This window comes from Sprattus sprattus, assembly GCF_963457725.1.
Source record: "Sprattus sprattus genome assembly, chromosome: 16".
Lineage (NCBI taxonomy): Eukaryota > Metazoa > Chordata > Actinopteri > Clupeiformes > Clupeidae > Sprattus > Sprattus sprattus.
In genome coordinates, this window is record NC_137914.1 from 26,352,528 (window position 1) to 26,377,216 (window position 24,689).

Here is a 24,689-nt window from a genome sequence, read left to right on the forward strand (position 1 = left end):
CCCCCCCCCTTTTATTTACAGTATGTAAACATTGAAATCTGTGAGACAGACAGAATAAACACGCTCACAAGAAATACAGTCATTAATGCTCTCTTGCAAGCTTTCAGCTCTGTGATTATGTTCACAATACAGGATCTGAGGAATCTTCCATAGTGTAAGTGATGACGGTTCCGTCCTCAAACTGAAGGGTGGCACATCCATTCATAAAACAGTCATTTTCCACAGTTCAAAGAATGACGTGGTGTCCACCAGGCACTTCGAAGTGCTGCCATCATTACTGTATAAAGTCTCTGTTTTTCAATGTGGAGCTATATGCGTGTATAAAAAAAAAGTTGTTTCACATTTACACAATTTGACAGTTTCTTTGTGGTGTAATGTGAAGTTGCTGGTAAGGTCCAAAAGGGTAAAAAAAAAAAAAAATCTTCATCTTGTCATCCACAATCACTGGACAGACGAAAAGGCATGGGGAATCATTTTCAACACAGCCATAGAAGAGTGAGCATCAGTATCCCACCTTAGCAGTCTTGAGTAAGATGTATGTAACATGGCGAGGTGACATACACCAATGTAAAAAAAAATATAATAATACATAATAATATTAATTATAATAACAACACAATATATATATTTATGTACAGAAACACAGGCACTGGTGCTGTGCTTGTGGGTTAGGACACGCTAATGGTGGCACTGTCCCTGCCTTTATCAGTGCCAGCAGGAGAGCGATCTCTTTTGGCCTGGGCAGTGCCATCCACAGGGGGCGAGGGCTGGATGTTGGGGGACTGACCCACGGGTTTGCACGCCGGTTCCCCTTCAGACTCCTGCTGTGAGGCCGAGGCTGTGAGAGCAAACACACATCAAGAGAAATTAGCCCTAATCGGGTCTGTTATACATTGTTTATCATTACAGTACAGTGAAATTAACTTTACATTTCATTACATTACATTTCAAGTCATCAGTACACTGTTTTCCAGTCAATTTTGTTTCCACCAAATAAAACTAAATATAATGTTCTTATCTGTAATAATAATTTTTCATCAAATATTCTCACTTAAGATAAAGAAATTGTAAATAGCATCATAAAAGGTTACATTTAATGACAATTCTTCACAACAGACTAAACAACACATTTCCTCAAACACACAAAGAAAGGAATGAACCACGGGGTCATTTCAAACACAAGGTTACAGTTCAGAGAATGGGATTCTATGTGTGAGCCTGTAAGGGATGAAGAAATAGTGTAACTAAGGAAAATATTTCACGAATCTATACCCACATTTGCACTTATATCAACCAACAAGCCACAATCCACAACTTATTTCATATGTGAAGCCGCTGAAGTGGGAAACTTAAACATGTGGTAAATACTTTATTGCTACCAACAGCACAAGCCAGTGTGTGTGACGGCAGACTCACACCAGACTACAGACCTCAAACATGTCAAACTTTAGATAAAATGCTAGCAAATGACTATAAAACAGCAAAACCAGTTTGGTTTCCTATGTTATGAAATACAAACAAACATAAGCATATGGAACCTATACAACTACAACCTATAGATACCTAAAGAAACATACCTAGCTGGATGGGAAGACTGTACCTTTATATGGGGTCTTCCCTGGTGATGATATTGTGTGTTTTTGCTTTTGGACTTCTATCGATGGTCTACCAAATAAAGATGTATTGACCTGGTTATTGAGCCACCTCTATAGTGAAACTATACAACTACCTTGTCTAATGCATGAGTCTTTCTTCTACAGAGTACATGTAATGTAAATTACAAGAACAATCGATCAGATACTGTATTCAGGGATTCATTTTAAGAAAATGATGATGAAATGTACCAGCATATCCATCATCACAGGCAAAGTTTTCTATCTGTCTTTTACATGCGACTAGAATGAATCTAAATTACATTAAGCCTGTACCTTCAACAACCATTTAAAAACACAGTTTGATCTACACACAACATTTTTAGTAAGTGGGCTAAGAATGTCTATCAAAAGTGAAAAACACAGGCCTCCATTTGATCATTTGCCCAAAGTGTGCTCTGGGAGCCATAAAGCAACAACCTCAGCATGACTAACCATTCCGCCCAGGATCACATACTACCTTAGGTCGCTGTACCTGACTGCGTGCAGGATTTCATGTGCTCAGGCCAGTGGGCCTGCTGGCAGGGGTAGTCGCAGTAGCTGGTGTTCCAGCAGCAGTAGAAGATGGCCTCCTTCCTGCAGTTGGCGCACCACTGCTTCTTCTTGGTCTCGTCCGCGGCCTGCTGCTTCTCCGCCTCCATCTGCTTCTTCACCTCCGCCACCAGACGCTCGCGCTCCTGCTCCAGGCTCTGACGCATCTCCGCCATGGTCAGCTCTGTGTCCCCACACACACACACACATATAATATATAAACTTTGTTCAAACTTGCTATGACAAAGTGCAGCTGTTTGTATGTGTGTATAATGGGTATGGCTCCATTTGTGTATATGTTCTGTTGTAGTTAGACAAATAAATCACACACACACACACACACACACACACACACACACACACACAGCAACACTGCTGCTGTTATAATGTGAATGTGCAGTGTATGTGCATGTGCTAGCATAGTCTGTTTTAGTTTCTCATACCCAGGTTGTGCTTCATCTCAGAGAGCTCCTGCTGATGTAACCACTGGAGTTTCTCAATCTCTATCCTTAGCTTGCGGATCTGGGAACAGTTCAAAAGTCCAGCATGTCACACATACACACACACACACACACACACACACACTACACAAAATCCTGTCTCTGTGCCAAGCACCTTAAAACTCAGCTCAGCCTTTTAAACCTGCCCTACAGACCTGGGCCCATATTCACAAGGCATTTTATCTTACCACTAAGGGTAAGTCAGACTAAAAGTTTACCCTCTTAAATTCTACGCACAAATCTGCTGAGACCAACCTTTACTTAGTAAAAGTAAGAACTCCTAAGCTAAGAGAGTGACTGTGTTGCTATGGAAAAGTGAGAACTCCTAAGCTACGGGAGAGACTGCGTTGCTAAGGAAAAGTGAGAACTCCTAAGCTACGGGAGAGACTGCGTTGCTATGGAAAAGTGAGAACTCCTAAGCTACGGGAGAGACTGCGTTGCTATGGAAAAGTGAGAACTCCTAAGCTACGGGAGAGACTGCGTTGCTATGGAAAAGTGAGAACTCCTAAGCTACGGGAGAGACTGCGTTGCTATGGAAAAGTGAGAACTCCTAAGCTACGGGAGAGACTGCGTTGCTAAGGAAAAGTGAGAACTCCTAAGCTACGGGAGAGACTGCGTTGCTAAGGAAAAGTAAAAACTCCTAAGCTTAGAGAGAGACTGCGTTGCTAAGGAAAAGTAATAACTCCTAAGCTTAGAGAGAGACTGCGTTGCTAAGGCTGACGTCAAGTCTCAGGCACAAGCTTGCTATGAATGACTTGGGTGATTGGTGGATGAGTGACAGGTCTGTGGCTATGAGTAGGCGTAAGCCTCATAGGCCACCACATGGCTGCTATTGCGCTAGGAGACTACCTGCCATGAAGGAGCTAAAAAAGCACCTCAAATTGGCATTTAAGAACTAAGATCATTCTCAGTTACTGTGGTGTAGACACACAATAAAGGGGGGCTTCCTCCAACAGTTCTAACAACTATGAAAAAGTTCCTCCGGTCCAAAAGCACCTATATTGGAAGAACAACCCAGGACACCCTGACAAAAAGTCTAGGCTGTCAGACTGTTTTCTATTCTCCCGCGTATGATGTGTTCCTTCATGATGACCACTAGGAGCACTCTCTGACCTGTGTTAAAGCGGTCAAGATAAATGCTGCTGTTGTGGCTGTCAGGTGGAACAATGAAACAGAGGAAAGGTTCGTGGAGCTGTGGCTTCACAGCGTTATGGTACCATACTAATTGAAGACATGTTGTAGCTTCATGTTGAAACTTGTAACACAAATTTAACAACATGATACAGTTTTCGTAAACAATTGATTTTGCCTTATATTGCCAGGCACATGAAGTTCTCTTTGAACGATAAGACAGCCAATACTGTCCTCTTCGTAACACCCGCGAACAGAGAAGAAACACAAAAGGAAGAAAAAAACTATTGTGGACCCGAACACAAGACCGACAGCATCACACTCGGCCCTTTTGTTGCCATGATTGACAACGTCTTGACCCTCCTCCCAGATGGTCTTTAAAGTCCTGCGAGCACACGAAAGATGATTGTTCGAGGTCACACGTGTAGTGATGTCAAGACCACTAATCGGACATGGTGACCATTGTGAAAGACAAAAATATCGTGTCTAATCCTGGCATTAGTCCTCTCGACTACTTCTTAGTTCTCCCAGTCTGAGGTGCTAGTTTAGTGCTAAGGAGATTTGTAAATGAGTCTTATTATTTGAAGAGTTTCTCCTAAATCAGCAAGTTAGCAGCTACTTTTAGCCTTCAGATGCTTAGGGAACATGGGCCCTGACCTCCTTATAGGTCGTATCTCCTTCAGTTTAACAGCCACCAATTCTTACTGATTACCATTATGCAACAATTTAAAAATGATTTCTTTCTGAGAATGAAGACTATTGCTATTAAATCACTATAACTGTTTTCCAACTAAGAACATTGAATCTGATATAATTGGCTTCATCAGCCCCACAAATACAGCATAACCTAAATCACACAAGGACAAAGAAATACATAGATGAAGAGAAATACAGTTCTTTTGAGTTCATCCCAAGGCCAGGACTGACCTCTGCTATAGTGTTCCCAGATGTGCTTTTTGAGAGGTCATTATAAATTTCTGTCATAGTCCCTTTGATTGTGTCCATCATCTGAAACGAGAATACAAACCAAAGTTAAATCTTACAGTGAATTGACAATACCACATTTAATGGATCCAGAGAAGTGAGATGTAAATGCCGTAACACTTTACTTAAACCTAGTATCCATAAAGCATTATAAACACATTCATAAAGAGGTATAAAGTATTCATAATGCCTCATAATGATTGACATAATTCTATATAAATGGTCACTTTCTCACTTTGGGAAATGCCTCTGACATGACTGACCACAGAAGCACCAATTACACCATGACTGTGTGTAGACAAACCAATCACAAAGAGTCCCAACACCCCCTTTATATATTTCTATAAAATCAGTTTGCACGCCCCCCTTTGGTGATTTGTACGCCACCACAGTTGAGTTGTCCGTCCTGATTAGGATATGATAACCGTGCAGATGGTGAAGAAAGTGTTCCAGTGCTAAAAAAACACAGCCAGCAGTTCAAGGACATTTATGTGTTTGTTGTGTAGCCATGTCAGCCAAGTACTGTTGACATGCCCTCGTGAGCTGATAGGCAAACCTAAAATACTTCCTGTGGGCAGGGTCAATGCGTTTATGAAAGTAAGCGTCTTGGAGAATGGCCAGAGTAAATCTCCTGAACGTATTGAGCGACACATTACTTTGTGTGTGAGCATTCTGAATTTCTCCTTTCTGAAGGTGTTTGTTATAGAATAAGTTGTAGTCCCCCATCTTTCTTTGGAATGAGGAGGTACAGAGAGAAAATCCCCCAATGACCTTTAACCACACTGTTCCGATTGCTCTTTTGCTCAGTAAGGGGATTATCTCTGTTTCCAGTGCTTGAGCTGAATCCCCCCATTGTGACTGTAGTGTCTATGGGGACATTGAGATAAGCAATCCTCTCCTTGTTGCTCAGGCTGGATACATTTAGCCATAGTGATCTATTGCGCCAGACCCATCAGGCAGCTGCAGCTCTGAACCACACCTCATGTGGTGCTGTGAGTTTGGTCTGCAATGATGCATACCTCTTCCCAGGTAACTAGGTTTGGAAAGCCAGCATTTAGTTGTTTCCTCATTTCTTACAACAACTCTGTTTGGTAGTCAAGACAGAGGTCATGTTAAGAGCTCTGGAGGCCAAGGACAAGGTAATCATGGCTATTGGGTTCAAGCCCCAACTCCTCCACGCTGCTGATGTCCAGCATGGAAAACCCCTCCACGTGTAGACAGTGTGAGAAGGGTTTAGCAACTACGGGGCTTAAGGAAAATGTAGCATGAGCTAGTTTCTTCTTTTCATAACGCAAGCGGGCGCAGTTGGTCGTTAGTCAGGCAGGCAGCTGTGGTGAGGTTGCTATGACGACAGAGCCTACAACAACATCTTAATGCTTCATGAGTGAAGTCATGACTATTTACAAGCTATGATGCATTATGAATACTTTATAAATATTTTTAAATGTGTTTATGAAGCTTTATGGACACTTGGTTTAAGTTAAGTGTTTCCATAAATGTCATTGTGCTATGTTTATTAATAACAATTAAACAAAGAACAATCAATAGTGGTATTGGTAACAGGTAATGGCATCACTCAGCTTCTTGAGAGTCCCATGAGCTTGTGTACCCTATGGAAGCCCAACGGGTCAAATGACATGTGCTGTGGGACTTCACTTGTAGTTAACATACTTTGCCAGTGTACTTGGCGATGTCTGCGGCCACGTCAGCAGAGGCGGTGGGGATACCAAAATCTCCAGCCATGGAGGAGGACGAGAGAGAAGACCCAGATGTTGATGCACCCTGGGGAGAGTCTTTAGGTTGAACAGCTATAGGGGAGGGAGAATGTAGAATTACAATGATGCAAACAGACAAACACACACACACACACACAAAACACACACACACACACACAGTAAACCACAAGCAAAATACAAGTCAGATATGTACATGATGTAGTGTTGTTGAACTGTGATTGAACTGGGAGTGACTACACACACTGACCTTAAATGTAATGTCATAATATGGAAACCTCTGATTGTATGAATGCAATCACCTTTCAATGCTTGTCTGGTCTGGTATCGTGTGCTGGAGGACTGTGCCTGTGCAGCTGACATGCCTTGCGTCTGCACCTGCACCTGCACCTGCGTCTGCCCCTGCGTTTGCCCCTGCGTCTGCGTCTGTGCAGCTGGCTGTGAAGACTGCCCCTGTGCAGCTGGCGGTGTGGCCTCCCCCTGTGCAGCTGGCGGTGTAGTCTGCCCTTGCTGCTGTTGCCGCTGCACTTTCTGCATGTGCCACTTCTGCGAGGACGTTTGAAACTTGGCACTGGTGGCAGGGTTCCACACAACCGGGCGCTGCTGCATGGCCGGAGCGGCAGCCGTGGAGTCTTTAGGCAGCAGGGGGCGCTGCTTCTTCACCGCGTTGGAGGAGGAAGAGGAGGAGGAGGAGGAAGAGGAGGAGGAGGAGACGGCGTTAGAGGAAGGCAGCATGGACGGAATGGCGGCTGGAGAAGGGGAAGAGGTGCTGGAGGTGACTCCAGGGGCCAGAGTGGAGGAGGCCAAGGTCGGCATGGACACCACGTTCGGGGGGGGGCCCACAGCTGGGTGGGGAGGGTCTTTGACGCCGGTGTTGGTGGAACTGGAAGTGCTGTCAGCAGAGGAGGAGGAGGCTGCGGTGTTGCTGGAGGAAGGCGCTTTACCTGAATGGAGAATGAAGTGACAGACTATGATGAAATGCTTATTAGAGCGCATAAACTTCACCTTCAGTGTATGCGTAGAGATCATAGTATGCTACACAATACATAATGGAGTCATCACTTGAAGGTAAAGCACAATCAAACTAAACCACATGCAAATGACACACTGCCCTGATAAAAATTCAACCATAACAAACATATGACCAAATCAGGTTAGGCCTTGAATCTCTAAAAACATGTATGATTTCCAGTGCATGATTTGCTTAGAACAATCCCCTTCCCTGGCTTTACACATTCTCGCCATCATGCAGTATTAAGAGTGAGATGACGCGTCTTTACCCTCGGCTTTGACAGCTGTTGGCTCCTTTTTGGTTTCCGAGGGGACAGCTGTTGGCTCCCTCTTGGGCCTCTTGCGGTCCCGGCCCGTGTCCTCCCCGAGGTCTATCACCAGCTCCCTCTCGGAGTCGGAGTCCATGTCTACATCGGCGCGAGCTCTCGGTTCCTCCTTCACCTGCCGCTGATGCTGCGGCGCCCGAGGTTTCTCCTGAGCCTCCTTATCCACACTATTGTGTTTCTCTCTTGCCGGCCCTGGGCCATCGGGGGCGGGTTTATCCCGACCTGGCATCCCCGCCGCTGTTCCGGGGACCCCCCCGTTCTTCTCCTGCCTCTCTGCGGAGGCGTTGTGGGACCTCTTCTTGGACTCTCTGTCACCCCGGTCCTTGTCCTTGTCATGACTATGGATCCTGGGCTTCTGTTCTTCGTCGCTGAGGTACTCGCTGTCACTGGAGTCGGACTTGTCCGAGTCCTCAGAGTCGCTGTGCTCCACACGGTACACGTCTTCAGAGAGGTCATCAATGCCTGCGACAGGGATCACTCAACAGCTGAAGCGCACTTCATCAACTATACGTACAGGAACACCTATACTGCATGTTCATGTATTCATTGAGCAAAGGTACACACATATTTTCTATATAACCTGTGCTTCGATGGCATTTCAAGGGCATCGTACCTATGAGTTTAATGCTACTGGTACAATGTTTCACCAGAGCTATAGGAACATGGAAAAGCTAATAACTATGCCTGCAAAACTGTTATGGTGTTGGTCTGTATACTTGTGTTGTGAGTAAAAGATTTAAATGTTTACCAAGCTGGGCCTTGCAGCTCTCAATGGTCTTGTCCAGGCTGCGGGTGGGTCTCTTGGCCGAGGCCCGGAGCACTGGTGCCCCCTGCTGCTGCTGCTGCTGCTGCTGCTGCTGTACCGTCTCACTAAGCTCTTTTAGGTCCATCTCTGCTTTGATCCGATCTGTGGAAAGACATCACACAGGGCACATTTGTCTAGGCTGCTCCCTACGTCGTTTTTCTCTCCATCTCTACCCATTTTTCTTGTCCTTTCGATTTGACTCGTCCTCTAATCACATCAGGATATGTGTGTTTGTGTGTTTGTGTGTGTGTGTGTGTGTGTGTGTGTGTGGTGACTAACAGGTGTGGTTTCTGGACAGATCTTAACCACACAGCATCTCTTTCTGTTTTCATTTTGATTTTTTCTTGTTGAAATTTGCATTTGGCAGTTGGGTGCTACAGTTGTTCTCTCACTCTGGTCACGGGGCTGACTCTTTCATGCTGCCAATGCACTTTGCTGTTCCTCACAACATCCTCCTCGTAGAATCCTTCCAATTTGATGGTTCTAAAGATTCTAAAATAGAGTGAAACTAGGTTTCCCTGTCAACAACAATTGATAATACTTCAAGGAAAACTAAACTAAACCTTATCTTTTGTCGGAGTTATCACACAAAAATCATGAGTGTAAACACACCAAAGTGATCTGGGGGTCAAATAGGATTTCTGGGACGCCACCACTACATACGGAATGTTTACATCTGCTACCGTTGATTATACAGTAAATACGTTGTGAAATGAAACAAAAACACACCACAGTTAAAGTTGTATTAGTATTGATTGATTCACATCGATATGAATGGATTACATGACTAACAACTGGTGGAAAAGTAATATGAAAATATTTGTTCACTGAATTAGCGCGTTCTGTCCAAAACAGTTGCATTCCAGTTTCAAAGTTTCAGTTTCGGTTTCAGTATTTCAACGTGAATGAGAGGGAGCACAAGAACTGAGCGTCTAGCAGCGATTATCATATCATAGACATATATGATGCATGTATATGTCTGTGGGCAGGATCTCAAGCACGTGCAAAAGTTGTTGTTGTCTAATTGGAATCTAGATTCGAGAGACACATGCGCGCCCAGTCCGTTTCCCAGCGGAATCGAATCGTGTATCCAGGGGTTTGCATCGGAGTCCAGTCGGACTCAAGTCGGACACAAGAAATCTAGATTTGGGGAGACACGTGTCCAATTTCCGATTTAAATCGGAAATTGGACACATGTGTCCACACTAACTATGTCATTGAAGTGATCAGACAGCCATAATTGCATTTCAACCTAGCCTCAGAGCACCATCCAAAATCTCCTTAATCCAATTCACCTTCCAGATCTTATTAGTGCAGGCACAAACTCCAAACCCTTTTAATCCCAGTCTGTGTCTGTGCTCCCAGTGGTTAGCTTACCCAGGTTAAGGTTGAGGATGCTGCCGGTGGAGCCTCTCTCCTGCTTGACGAATGGCGTGGCAGTCCCCTGGGGGGAAAAGGGCTTGGGGCTGTCTGTGCTCGACAACAGGCCCATCTTAGAAGCTGGAGATGCTGAGACGACATGGAGGAGGCAGAATTGAACAAGTCACTCTTCAATACACACAACCACACACAAAATCATATTTTTGCTGTAAGCGTGACACGCCTGTGTGAGTGTTATGAGATTAAGGATTAGGACTTGTTAGTAGTAATTGGAGTAGTTTGTGTAGTCTTCACACTCATCAGCCTTTTAGTACAAAACTATAACAACCCAAAAGATCAAACTTGCGGCAACCGACGACAGCCATCAAAAAGCCATCATGGCCATGAAAAGTAAATACCATGAGAGCAGGTTTCAATTAAATTTCTCTCAAGGTACATTTGTCTTGCTTTTTCCTTAAAGCATAGTAAATACAATATACCTGTGTAGTCCATGGAATCCTCCCCTGCACTGTAGTGCTGCATTCGTCCTGGCCTGTCTGAAGAATCCTGTTCCACGTCTGACCCTGTGTGCACAGACGAGTTGGTGCTCATGGGGGATCTCGGCCCCATCTCAGTCATGGAAATCCTTCGCCCCGTTCCGCCCGTCAGCATGCTCTTGCCCAGGAGCATCTTGGGAGAGGCCGTCATGTCAAAGTTGAACTTGATCTTCTCTTGCTTCTCCAGTCGGACCGTGCCGGCACTGGGGTTGTTCGGGTCCAGCAGCATCTGGAACTGGTTGTTGGGTGTGTAAGGCGTCCGAAACGGAGCGTAGTTGAAGACGCCCAACTTCTTGCGGATGTTCTCCACATACACCTCCATCTCCTGCATGGCACTGTTGAAGATGCTCTTAGTCTTCTTCACAGAGAAGGGAATCTCTTTGGACATTAGATAGCAGTTGTTTATAGGGACCCATGCCCTGTGGAAACCAAAAAGCAAAAGTGGTTAACAATTGTATTCCTTTATTTTGTATAATTAAAAACATTAGAACATTGTGAGCCCACAAATTAAAAGAAAAATCAACAGAAGGTGGAACAGATGCTGCAACCTCATTTGGAGTTCAGACAGATAAGAAGGAGAGCTGAACTGTTCAGAAAGAAAACGGGGGCTGAGCTTCCTCTGCCCGTTATAGGGAGGTAGGAGAAATCACCTGTCATGCTGGCCAAAAAAGCGGGCGTCCACCTGTCCATCTTTCTCTCGGAGGGCTTTAGCTGGCCAGAAAGGAAAGCCCTTCAGCTTGGCCCAGACCAGAGGGTGAGGATGGCACTGAGCACGCAGGAAGCAGAGAGGACACATGACATTTAACACAGAAAATAGAATATAGAAAAGTATATATAAAAGAGAAACCCGAGAAATATCAGCATGTAGAAATGTATCAGAGTCAGCCAAGGTACATCACATGCTATGCATTCATTTTACTGATGTTGCATAATATTATACACCAGTCAGCCAAAACACTGGGATCGCCTGCCGAGTATGCTGTCGGTCCTCCAAGTGACGCCAAAACAGGTGTGATCACGGCGGTATGGACCCTAAAAGGGCCCTGTGGCACCAAAAGGATAACTTCAAGAGCTTTAAGGAGCTATTGTTGTGAATTGTTGCCAGACCTGATGTTGTGCCACCTCCCACCTGCTTAATTGGATTGAGATCTGTGGAATTAAGGGCCAGGGCAGCCGTGACCTCTAAGCCATGTTCATCTCTGGAACCAATCCGGAACATGGTGTGCAGTGTGGCAAGGCACACTATTGAGCTCAAATGCCAAAAGGGCACTGCCACGTGCTCCGCAGCAATGTTCACATAGTCTCTGACCTCCGTGTTAATACCCAGAGCCAAAACCAGAGTTTCCCCAGCAGAACATTGTCCATTGTGTCATACTTCTTCCACCAGCTTGTCTTCTTCCCACAGTGCATCCCGGTGTCATCACTTCTCCAGGCGTATGGTGAACATGTGCCAGCAGTCCACACGATGCAAAAGAGAGAACGGGTCTCACTCAATACACCAGGCAACCTTCTGCCATTGCTCCCAGTGGACTGATTCGAGGACTCTGAACAGTCTGTCCATTTTTCCTGACATTCCTGGCATGTCAACTATGAGAACAGACTAATCACTTCCTGTTCAAATTAACCTGGTCGTTGACAATCCAATTAACATAATTCACTTAATCTGTTCTGGCTCATTGCTCTATGCTCCTGGCAATACTACAGCAGATGAGCAGTACATGACGCATACGAGTTCAACTAAACTTACACATGGCTCACAAAACCAGTTGTCCCTTTTTTGGCAAGATGATAAGTAGCACTCTGGACAGACTTCAATTTCATTCATCTGGAAAAGAAGAACAAGGAGAGAGTGTGGGAGATATTCCACATGACTGTGGTCAAATCTATTTCTGCACAATGCAAAGACACAGTCTCATAAATACCTCATGCTCGCAGATCTTCACAATCACTTTAGCTGTCGCTGTCAGTTTGTGGTTGCCTGGGAAAAATACAATGACAATTTTTAAAAAATCCACTGGAAAAACAGAGTGCCACTGTTGATAAAATGTTGCCACTGTGTGACTGAAGCAGCTGTTCTGCAGACCTCCGTTGTAAATGATGCAGTTGTGTAGGATCCACTTCACGTCAGCCAGGAAGGCCTCTGTGCATCCGTACATCTTCTTCTTTATGTTCTAGAACAGTGATGCAGAACAGAATTTAAACCATCATAATATAATGGGTTCATTTATAAGAATGCGGTTCTTTTGGTTGATTACGTTTGTGGACATAATATATATACAAACAAATATAAGGCTAAACTACTATAAGAGTGCTATGCAAGTTAAACAGCATAGAGCGGAGTACATCTATTAGCATGAGTTGCTACCTTCTCTAGTGACAACAGGTCCATTGCGTGGAAGATGTACTCTGCGTAATCTGGATGCTGGTCCAGAGAAACCGGCTTTTGGAATGGCTCTGTCTGCTCACAAACCCAGGCAAGACAACATAGACAGAGTTTGAGCCACCTCATAAACACATTACAGACATTACATATCTGTGAAACAAAGTTGTGTGTAGGAGCACCAGAGCACCCATGCAAGCACAGTGACAGACACACACACACACACACACACACTCTTCCTGGAGTATACCCCTGGGTGAGACAACATGCATCATATGAGTGAATTAGTCAGGAGGGCCTGCATGATAGATTGTGGTGAGGACTGCTGAGTGTGCATGGCCCCTTACCCCTGGCTGTTTCATCTTCTGAAGGGCAAACTTCAGCAGATAAGACAGCTGCTCTAGTGTGAGCATGGTCATCGCTTTGCTCTGAGTCTCTATGCATTCGGCCACCGTTATTTTCTGGAAAGAAATTACAGAATGTTTACATTGATGACAGTAGAACACAATTCAGCCTAACATAATATCACAACAGACCACATTTAGTGCATGAGAACATTAGTTTATATTGGCTTCACTGATTATCAAGGAGCACAAATTGGTCTACATCGAAATCAACTATGAAGCCACTGATTCACAATGCTGCACAAGCAAATAATCTAAGTAGAGCACTTTCATCATTTAGTGAAAAAAAAAGCTTTACCAGTGCAACAACATAACTATGGAAGCTGCACTTACTAACAGTAGCATATGCTCGAGCATAAATCTCAACAGGCAACTGTGAGCACTAGCAAGTGCGCTAATCCCAGCCCAAAGCAAAAATAACACAATGGTTCAACAGGTCCAACCCTGCTATGGAGTACAGTGCAAATGAATGCTCATAAGCATTGGCAGCAATGGAGCTACACAGCAATGGCTAAGTGGTTTAGATCTGTGGAATAATTTGTGGCCATTGTTTTTAGGTGTGCTACAAATGTATCAGTAGCAGATATGAGCTCATAAGCACATGGCCAGGCGTCTCCACTCCTCTGTTCTCTGCTCACTGGATCTGCCTGGCTGGACGCCAAGAGACCAGAACAATGATACGTGTCAGACAGCCAAGCCAGTGTTATCTTGGTAAGACAATGAAGGACAGAGAAAGAGACAATAGAGACAGTGATGGAATGAGAGGTAGATAAGCAGACATACAGAGACAATAATGTAGAGTGTCATAGTGTGTGTGTGTGTGTGTGTGTGTGTGTGTGTGTGTGTGTGTGTGTGTGTGTGTGAGTGTGAGAGAGAGAGAGAGAAAGACAGAGATAAAAAGAGAAGGACTGAGTGGAAGAGACATAGAGGGAGCGATAGGGGTGGAAAAGGGTAAAAAACAGACAATGTAAACCGATCCAATCACAGTGAGAGAGAGCAGGGAGGGAGGCCGCCCATGGCCTACTACACCCAGGCTCAAGCTGATGCACGCATTAACACCACACATGTCCACACACACACACACACTTGTGCCGTGGCCATCCACCACACACACGCTACCTCACACTCGGGGCAGAACCAGTCGCCCTCCGGCTCTGCCGCCAGTTTCAGGCATCTGGCGTGGTACACCCGCGGGCAGAGCTCACAGCAGAGCACCTGGCCCTCGCGGTGGCACACCCAGCAGTAGAAGTCGTTGCGGCCGTCCTGCGGTACAACATCAACAGGGTCTGTGGTGAGTGCTGGCTGCTTCACATAGTAAAAGGGACCATGCCTTAGCTCAGACTGAAACGCAGGCGGAGAGAGACACAAAAGGAAAAGGGGGTTTGGAATCAAAATACAAGCCACAAACACAGGGGGAGGTGCAGTGAGCCACAGCAGAGCAACTGGCAGGTAAATATCAAATACACACGAGCAAATCAGGGACAGTGACAGCATAAGCATCAGAAATCAAACGACACAATGGGTTTTTAAGGTAAGCACAGCAATCATCACAGTGAAAAGGCAAAAGCAATCACATGTGAGGAGTCCACACTGGTAATGTCAAGGTACTGTTGTTGAACTAGGTGTGATCCGAGTTGTGCTAGGATGACTAACCAATGACAGTAAATGTAAACTGGCTCAGTCTGTCAGTAAAGTAGCAATAGTAGTAGCTTAGTAGCAGTAGTAGTAGTAGTAGTTGTTTACGTCTTCCCCTCTGAACAAAAATAATCACAAAAATGGATAGTAGTCCTATAAATGGGAAAAGCACTATGGACCTGAGTGACTAATACTTCCAGCGAGACTATTTCTGGTAATTCTGTTGTAACATTGTTGCATAATTTTTATGATGAAACCACTTACAATGCTTTGGGGCTAATGGCGTTCAGATTATAGATTGCTTTAGCTTATGGTTTGTGAAATTGCAACCCCTACAATTAAAATACACCAGGAGAAAGCAGCGAGCAGCAACACCCCAATTATTTAAGAGTAAAGATTACATAGCAAAGAGTGCATTTATTAATAGGAAGAAAACAACAGTACTTAATTGCTTGTGAATATACACATTTGGAGATCTAAAAATTATCACACTTTTAGATTGATTTTAGGGTTTTATGATAGCAAACAGATATTGCCCATATAGGAATAGGAACGGCCTGATTAAAAAAAGAAAACTGTCACATTGAATGTTTCAGCCACAAACTAAATATGCCTGACCCCAGTGACCGTTAAAGTAAACGAAACAATGACCCTTAAGCTCATTTACAATGACCTTCTAAGCTTATACATGCATTCACTACTATTGCCTAAACTAGGATTTGTTTAAAAGGTGACACTGGTGCATGTAATAATGGTGGGGATGAGAGCAATATTTGACAATCACACCACGGTCATATTCTCCGGAGGCCTACCTGGTCTTTGCTGCTGTGGATGAGACCGGGCTTCTTCTTCTTCCTAATGGGGCTGGGGGAGGTTCCAGAGGGAGAGTGCCCATTGGAGGAGTGAGGGGGGCTGGGCAGCTTGCGCTTCGGTGCTGCCACGGCCTTCTCAGCTGACCCTTGGTCCAATACTGGTGACAAGGCAGAGAATGGTGCCATGGGGAAGAGAGATACAATGACTGATCAGGCTTGATGTTTTAATAATCCGTGAGCTAAGCATGATGAATGATCATTTCTAGTTTCAGTAAAACATCCACCATAGCCACACCATTGTCAATGTCAAAGTGATGCATCCAATTTAAGGCTGAGCTAGAACAAATCTGGGCCCACCCTCACAAAGCATCTTAAGGCTAAAAGTAGCTGCTAACTTGCCAATGTAGGAGAAACTCTTTAAAATAATGGCCATGTTAGGCCTCACTTTGGGACTCCAAACTGAAACTAACACCAAGTCTGGTTGAAGTTGAAGCTAAGTTGTAGTTTAGAGGACTCCTAACTCACTAAGACCAACTCCCAGACAAATGGAAAATGGTTTCTTTCATTCTGCGTTATAATGTTTTGAAACGCAGAATTAGCCTACGATCTCAATCATGAAGGAAGACGTATGGAGCTGCTAAGGGATTCAATAACATCACTAACCAACTGAAACAACTAACAACCTACCGAAACTGATTTTAACGTTTGGTTGTTTAATTAAACTAGCTCCTGTCTACACAAACGTGTCATCATACAGCTGATTTTTTAAAACTTGTACAACGATAAGTCAGCGGGTAGCATATTCTGTTATTATTTAATGTCCAGCCTATCACATATATATTTATTTATCATTCTCTGGGATAGACTATGAAGCGCATGCCTACTTGCAGACCTCTGAGGTCACTGAAAGCAAGCTTGTGCATAAGACTTGACGTCAGCCATAGCAACACAGTCTTTATCTTAGCTTAGGAGTTCTCACTCACCAAAGCAACTTAGGAGAAGTCTTGGTGGCAAGATAAAACTGCTTTGTGAATACAGGCCCTGAACTATAACAATAGATGACATGAATCAATCTTGGTACCTGATAACCAGGACCAAGGCCAAAGGTTCTGTAGTGACCATTACCAGGGTAATCCTACCAGCCCTATACACCAGTACATCTATCAACCATTTTGTAAGACTTCCACCAGTTCTCCATCAATCCATCCAATCATTCATCCACCAATTTATCTTTTTGTTTTTCCATGCTCCTCTAAAATCTTAATTATACGTCACAGTACAGTTCTGTGCATTGCTGCATTCAACATGAACATATATCTGGATCTACTAGCCTCCTAACAATCCAGTAAATCACCTGCTAATACCAGCGACACACGATAAGCATCTTATCACAGAAGATTCATTGCTCTCAACACAACAATAAAGTGATGTCTAAGGGTAGAAAACAATGCACCAAAGGCTATTAAGTAGGACTGGATGTGTGTTTCAGACCCTTACCTTTGGGTTGCATGGACATGTCCATCCCCTCCATTACATCTGGCCCTGTCTTTATCTCCTCCCCAGCCAAACTGCAACATAACAGAGGGAAAAACAGAGAGAAAGAGAGTCAGATCTGAGATTCTGCTGTAGCACATCTGTTAAGTGGTAAACAAGGGTGACGCAAATGCTGGCCAACTCCCACACAGGAGACTGTCTCCAGAGTTTTCAAGTTGTTTACAGCTACCGCAGCATCCCTCTGACCCTCTCCACTGAGACACTCAAGGTGCATGAAGAAGGATGGACTCACACTAAAATTAATTTAAAAGCTTTGTGTGGCATTTCCGGTGTTAAAATAATCCCATCAAGGCCCAAAGATATCTTGAATTGGCTGAATATTTTTGTTCCAGTGTGGAAATGCAGCAAATTCCCATGGCGATAGGTCTACACAGCACGCATGGTGAAGACATTAAGGTTAGGGAACTTGGTTTCCCACAGTGAGGTGAAACCAGAGCAGTTAACCTAATCATCGTTGGCGTCATAAGCCTTCATCCGTCCTTACGTTCACTGTCCGTCTGGCAACTTCCCAAGTATTTTTTTAATGAGACTACAGGCATGTACACAAATCTCCCTGTGACTTATTCATGATAAGACTAACTACAGGATAATTGACATTATTGATCCTGTTAGGCTCGAACACATCTTCCTCCACCTCCCCCTTTTTCTATGTGCCTAGTCCCATGTGGTGCTTTAAAAGGATCCTTACTCAGGCCTACACCTGATCTCCCAAGACACCCTACATAGGAGAAGACAAGCTCCTACTCAAGAGCCTGGTTAATCACAGCCACGTACAGCATATCTTACAGCTATCTCCATGTCCCACTGATCTCTTTCTCAATCACAATAATTCACATGCTTTCATCTCTATCTTTATCTCCATGTTCTCGAGCTAGGTAAGAAGCAGACCTAGAAAATATCTTTGTTAAACCACAACGTTCAATGAAAGCATCCTCACCAAAACCAAGCAGATTAACATCCAATCAAGAACGCTGCAATCAAGCCAAATGCAATTGCTCCAGTTCCTTGAGATTTGCCCTTAATGCCAATCCCTGTGACAAGACAAATGGGGAGGAGGAGAGGAGAGACTGAGGCCCTTCTTTCCGATGAATGACGCTCTTTGAGTGTTCCGTCCCTCCTCCACCTCCTTCTCCCTTCTGCTCAGGTCTCTGTGGCACCCTCCTCTTACTCATTCAGCCCTGCTGCTGCTACTGCTGCTGGCCTGTCAGGTTACTCCATTTCCTGATTAGCCACAGAGATGTAGCTGAGGCAAAAGGTGTCTTTAACCTTTTATGACATTCATCGTGTCATAATGCAAGCTTGACTAGATTCAATTAGAATACATTACTGATCTACACCCATTAAATGATTATGAATATATATTTTTAAGAGCCGTTAATATAGTGTGGTAAGGTACTTATTGTCTTTAATGGCCTCACTTCCACCATACCTCTGTGTACGATCTACTAGGTTCAAAGGTCACATTGCAACAAAAGACAATCTTGACAAAAGACATTCTAGACACCTGCATTGAAGAAATAACAGTCATGACAGCTTATCGATTACTGTGAAGGCCTGTGGTTTCACAATATGGCCACACAAGGCTGCAAAATCTCAGAACTAAGGCAGCCAAAGCACACAATTAACTTAAATTACAGCGCTCTGACGCAAATCCAGTGACTCACACATCTATGCAACCACACACAGCAGATTATGTACTATTGTTGGCCCAGGCGACCACTGCCACAGGCAACCCCTAAAATAACACACGTCTAGATGCTATGCCGTCTGACACACAAAACTACCCTTTGGCCTCTTTGCAGGACCTGTTATTAGAATCACACCACAGAGACACTTCAGGCCAAGACTTTAAATCCTTTCCAACGTGTAGTTCCGATAATATCAGGCTGACAAAGAGGAAACTAAATAACCTCTGATTAAGGGCACTACATAGACTTTTCAGTCCAATGTGCCATGTAGACAAAGCACATGAGCCTGCTCACACTTGCACGTCACACATTCGTCTTGAAAACTCACACTGTGTGCTTGTGCGTGTGAGCTGGATTAAAAAAAACAGAGCATGTCGATCGCAGAGGGGCTCCTTCAATCCCTTTTTTTCACGTGTAGGAGACAGTCACTGAGTGTCACTGCTTCAGCCATTGAGAGAAAAGATGGCTGACGGTTTCCCAGAGGACAGTGTGTATCAAGAAGAGAAGAGAAAAGAATAGACAAAAAAAGCACACAATCCCAAAATATGAAGTTTTCAAGTGATCACCAGTATGTGTCCATGGATAATGGGCCTGGATTCTCCTTTAGAATACAGGGCAATCCATTGGTGGGGGAAAAAGCAAAAAGCACCGTGTGGATTAATCCAATTCATTGAACAGCACAGAACCTCCACACACCCAAAGAGAGAGAGAGACAGAGAGAGAAAGAAAAAGAGAGAGGGAAAAATGTGAGAATGTCACCACAACACAAAAAAACAGGTTGGAGATAACACCATACCCACCAACCACAGCACATATACAGACCACAGTCAGGGTGAACTGCAGGCTTGTTTTTTTTCCCTGTGTCTCTTTTTCACTTGCTCTCTCCCTGCACTCTCTCTATTTTCTCTGCTCCTCACAGGAAATGAAAAACATAGCTTCCCCTCCCCCACTCTGCACACAAACCACCCCCTCCCCTCCTCCCTCCCTCCCTTCCTCCCCTGTGGGTTACAGACGCGGGCTCTGGCACGTCCATGGCAGAGGATCAGGAGGCCTGCAGAGCTTTCCGTTAACAGAGGAGAGAAGGGGGGGGGGGTGGAGAGAGAGAGGGAAGACACTCACCCCTTTCCACCATTTTAAATTCCCACATGAATAACTTAGAAGGAGGAGAAGACAGGAGAAATGTAATATCATAACCGCATACTATGCACAAGAGCAAACGAGTAAAGACTTTTAGTTCGCCTCGGCTAGATGTTATCTTAACATGATATTGTAAACAGGAACGGACCCATCTTGGCTTTCCAGCTGGCTGCTTTTGTTGATGGGGAAAACACATGCCCCCATGACCTGAAAGACAGTCTGACTACCAGAGATGGTTGCCCGAGACCTACATCGAGCTTAGTGATGAACACTTGAGATATAAAATGTCTGCTTTCTCCAATTCGTGGAACCCAACCTTCAGTCAAGTAACACACATGTACAGAAAAACCAATTTTTGCCTTGCTTATCACATATCCATACAAACACATGTATTTCAGAGTTATTCTTAATTTATCATTCCCCCTTCACCATATCAAAAGTATTATACATGATGCAGAAAATGGACAGCATACCTTCTCATAAAGCACTGAACATGAAAGGCAATTCTTCAAGCTTGGCCTTTACATTTAGTTGGAGGGGATGAAACAAAGATGGCTATGGAATTTTCCAGAAGGCCCTTGCTCACACTGCTACCCTCACTGAGCTTGTCAGTCTTTAACCTCAGCTGCCATTGTGATTGGCTGGAAAGCATACACAGAGGAGCCTGATTGGTTGGCTGAGCAGTGCCACATAGCACAGTCATTTTTTGCCCTCTCTCTCTCTCCCTCTCTCGCTCACAGAAACATTTTGCTGCAATGCAGTGATTTTTATTCATGTTAAATTGAAGACACTCTTTTTGATACAGTCTCCCTGAAAAAGGACTTGATGGGTTGATCAGTGTTGGTAAAATGCTTTTGCTATTCTCTGGCAGAGGCACACAACAAAGAGTTTCTGGTTTGATGTGTAAACACTGAATACCCTTTTAAGAATTGAGGACACTGTAACCAGATTTAACCAGAGTGAGGACTTATTCGTGAAAATGGTCCACTTTAGATGCCTCTCTGGCATAAAAAGAACGACATCTACCAATGCATTCCCTGAAGAGGCCATATGAAAACATTAAGCTGTTTCACCCCTCACTGACTAAACCAACTGATTTGATGTCAGAATAACAGCTGTGATAGCGAAGAATAAAGCCACAATTGCGTTTCAGAGCCCTGCTTGCATGAGCACTTCAGCCTCCACGCAAATCAATCGAATCCCCACCTCCACAAGCCGTGTTGGAGATCAAAAATCATGTGATGTCATTCTATAAATATATGACTTGTGCTTTAGTACCATGTTCGGCTGCTACACTAAGGGATTCTTGGCTCACAACTTCAGCCTGTAAAGGTAGTAGGTCATGGGTATAATGTCTTCCGTATGCATGATTCCAAATCTCCTAGTATTTACATAAATATAAGGTATAAGGACAGAATTTCTGCCTTCATTCTTTGCTTCTGTGCTGTTTCTCAGGCGGCAGTTATTTCAAGGGGATTTTTCGAAGTAGTGAGGGTCTGAACATGGCAAAGAAAGAATACAAATGAAGCAAGAGAGGGTAAAGAGAGGGAGAAAATAAACAGGAAAAAAAAAAAACACTGAGCCTACTCTGGGATAAACACAGCCTCAACATTTCTATGTGGACAAACTGAATGAGGGTTCAAAATGAAAGGTTAATTTTTAACAAAGAAATGGTTTGACTGTGTTACTACAATTCTCAAAATAGCAGCAGCTGCTTCCTTTGCAGCTAACTGCAGAGAGGGTCGAACGTGAGGCACTCTGCTATGCTCCAAGCACTTCCAAGATGGCCACGGATGTTTCAGTGGTGTGTGTGTGTGTGCATGTGTGTGTGTCCGTGCAGGGAGAGGGAGAGGCTCCAGTTACAGGGGTTTGCTTTAATCCACACAGTGTCAGATAGTAAAACGAGCTTGACGACTAGAGAAGCCCAACGTCTCAAGAAACCCTCACCCAGCCCCTTCTCCCGTGAGACAGTATTGGCAGGCAGTAATGAGGTGCCAAAAATGGTTGGAAAAACATAACCATGCCAGTTCAGGGAATGATTTGTGCTTGTGCCTGGTGGGGTGTATGATACGTGATGGACATGTAAGACAGAAGACAACGGACCTGAAAGACAACAGGGTGACAGAACATTCCAGTAAAGGATGGTTTCAATCATGAATCATCCCCCACCCCTCCCCCACCCCACATACTAACATGTAGAGGCTTTTAAGAAGTAAACCATTTCAACCATGCACACCTTGTTCATTTCCCCACTCGTCATGTAAATATACTGTCCATTGACTCAGACCTCCTACTGAGCTTCAGCAGCTGCATCAAGATATCCTGCCTCCATTTTTCCCCCAGCCTAGCTTGTGACATAGCCAGACAATAAAGCAAAGCAATCAGCTTACAAAAGAGGTACACCACCCAACCCCCATCCCATCTCTACGAAACCAATTCCCCACCCCCATCCTTTCACAAGCAGGGAGAGCCAGAGAGGAAGGGGGGCACAAAATGTGTCCTGGTTATGTATCAGAGTTGTGAACACAAGAAAAGAAAACAGGATAGTAGGAACAATGATTTACCACGGTCACCTCAGCATTAAGCCCTGGGCAAGTGTCCAGACTGTGCGTCCCATGTGACCCTTTACAGTGTGCAGGCCAAGAGGCTGAAGCCTCTAATCCAGCCTTAACCTTTGCCTGCCCCCCTTCACCCTCAGCCTCAGCCATGGTTAGTGAGTGGAGGCCTGGCTGCTGAGGCCTACCCTCCCTCCTCCTCCTTCAGAAAGCCCCACTGAAAAACTCACAGGATTTTACAGGAGTGGCCTTGACAAACAAACAACAGGAAGGCAGAAGACAAAGAAGAAGAGAACAGATATACAATGAAAAAAAGATCAAGCTTACCTCTGTGGATGCATGGCTGACACTGTTTTATGTCAATACTTAAAAAAAACATGGAGACCAGTCTCAGTCTTTAGACGAGGGAGGGCTAAGCACTTCAAGCTTGGTGATCGGGGCCTGTCTGGTCGTAGCTTGACTGTGAGTGGCTCCTCTTTCACATGCAGCATGTAAGGCCGCAGCTGATTGGCTGAAACATTTCCTGAGTAATTATCTTTGTTCAGTGCTGGCAGGGGCAGCTAGGAGTGCGAAGGAGAGCACGGGGAGAGAGTGGTGAGTGAGAGCTAGGCCCAGATCACAAAATATCACATTTGAACCACATTTCCTACTCCAAAGAACCACTCAGGGGTGGATTAGGGTGTTTATGTGGGGCATCGACTGTTTCCTGTAAATTGTGTGGCTCTATTGCTTGTCTTTAAGAGGCTAAATCAGATTTGTTGGCTTGTACATTTCTTGTAGCATCCATGTTGAGCTGAGGACATTTTTTTTTTCAGATCCCTCCCTCTCTTTCTGCAAACAGAAGACAGAAATAAACACCATGTTACAAATACGGTGTGATCTTTTTTCCTTAATTTTCATAGATTTCCAAAGGAAAACAAATACACGCAGACAAACACAAATGCAGTAAATAATTAATGAAAAGAGCAAGAATTGCGAATTAATATTCATGACATGTCATAATTTACCCATCCAATAGTGAATTTTGATTTTACGCAACCACTGAGAAACAGTAACGTCAAGTTCTCTTTATCAAAGCTCTTAAAAATGCAGTGAATAAATGGAAGACACAACTGACAGAGATTCAGTCTTGTGTGTAAATAATCCCAGCAATATTTACTTATTTTATACACTATATTCGACTCCGTTCAATTTCCTATCATCTGCTTGAAATGGCCAGTGCAAAACACAAGGATAGATTTTATCATACAGAAACAATATGGGATAAATGTGAAAATGATACAGCAGTTTTATTCAAGGGAAACCACGACAAATTATTGACAGATCACTATGATATTTTAAGACTAGCCAATATCCTACTGGCTGTTGGTAAGCATTGTCTATCATTCAATGATCCATTTCTAGGTGTGTACTGTACAAAGAGCTCTAAGGTTAATCGATACTGGCAACACTCAAGACAAATATGTAGTAGTAAGGCTTTATGGCCTACTAGGACTGCTCACCACGGCATAAACTCTGTTGAAAGACACGATGCTGACCTCTGCAGGATGTTGGAAAAAAGACAAGGATGTTATGTTATGAATGGATCAACTGAAACTTCAGAACTCCTCGCCATTGTTTCAGCCTGTAGCCTATGTTAGATAGGTTTCCAGTCGACAGCCTAAATCACTTTCGTTTTTAGTTATTTTAAAGTGGAAAATAGTAGACTAGACTAGCTACTTTAGGTCAATTTCCATTTTAAGAACCGTGGTCAACCATACTCAATTAAATACTTAGGACCAGCAGACTGTCACAAGACAAATAACATCCAGTGTTCCGTGAGTGAATCCTCAGCAATCACATGCGTGACGGTGCATCCAAATACGTCTTGCCATTTCGTCATCTCGGATTCTTTTCCTCTCCTTTTCAGATATTTATTGGATCCGGATTGGTCAT

At 44.1% G+C, this 24,689-nt stretch overlaps 1 protein-coding gene across 8 annotated transcripts; it reads right to left on the bottom strand.

Moving 5' to 3' along the window:
• Window positions 1–22: 22 nt before the first annotated feature.
• Window positions 23–20,790, bottom strand: LOC308377459 (MYND-type zinc finger-containing chromatin reader ZMYND8-like). Of its 8 annotated transcripts, none has more exons than XR_013968939.1 (21): window positions 19,629–19,917; window positions 17,318–17,388; window positions 15,821–15,978; window positions 14,493–14,714; window positions 13,317–13,430; window positions 12,955–13,047; window positions 12,673–12,760; window positions 12,512–12,567; window positions 12,337–12,414; window positions 11,240–11,355; window positions 10,533–11,008; window positions 10,051–10,182; window positions 8,617–8,775; window positions 7,812–8,330; window positions 6,834–7,475; window positions 6,470–6,606; window positions 4,742–4,822; window positions 2,627–2,705; window positions 2,128–2,367; window positions 1,601–1,665; window positions 699–838 (listed from the first exon to the last, which is right to left on the bottom strand). XR_013968939.1 is itself a non-coding variant. In XM_080854118.1 (20 exons), the coding sequence occupies exons 1-20, from the start codon at window positions 20,678–20,680 to the stop codon at window positions 669–671; spliced, it is 3,639 nt and encodes a 1,212-aa protein (XP_080710244.1). In that variant the 5' UTR covers window positions 20,681–20,790; the 3' UTR covers window positions 23–668. The 8 variants fall into 8 exon arrangements, 5 of the variants coding, with proteins under 5 accessions (XP_080710244.1, XP_080710246.1, XP_080710243.1 ...); XR_013968940.1 differs by having other exon boundaries at window positions 2,113–2,367; XR_013968941.1 differs by having other exon boundaries at window positions 722–838; window positions 1,578–1,665.
• Between the last annotated feature and the right edge of the window lie 3,899 nt (window positions 20,791–24,689).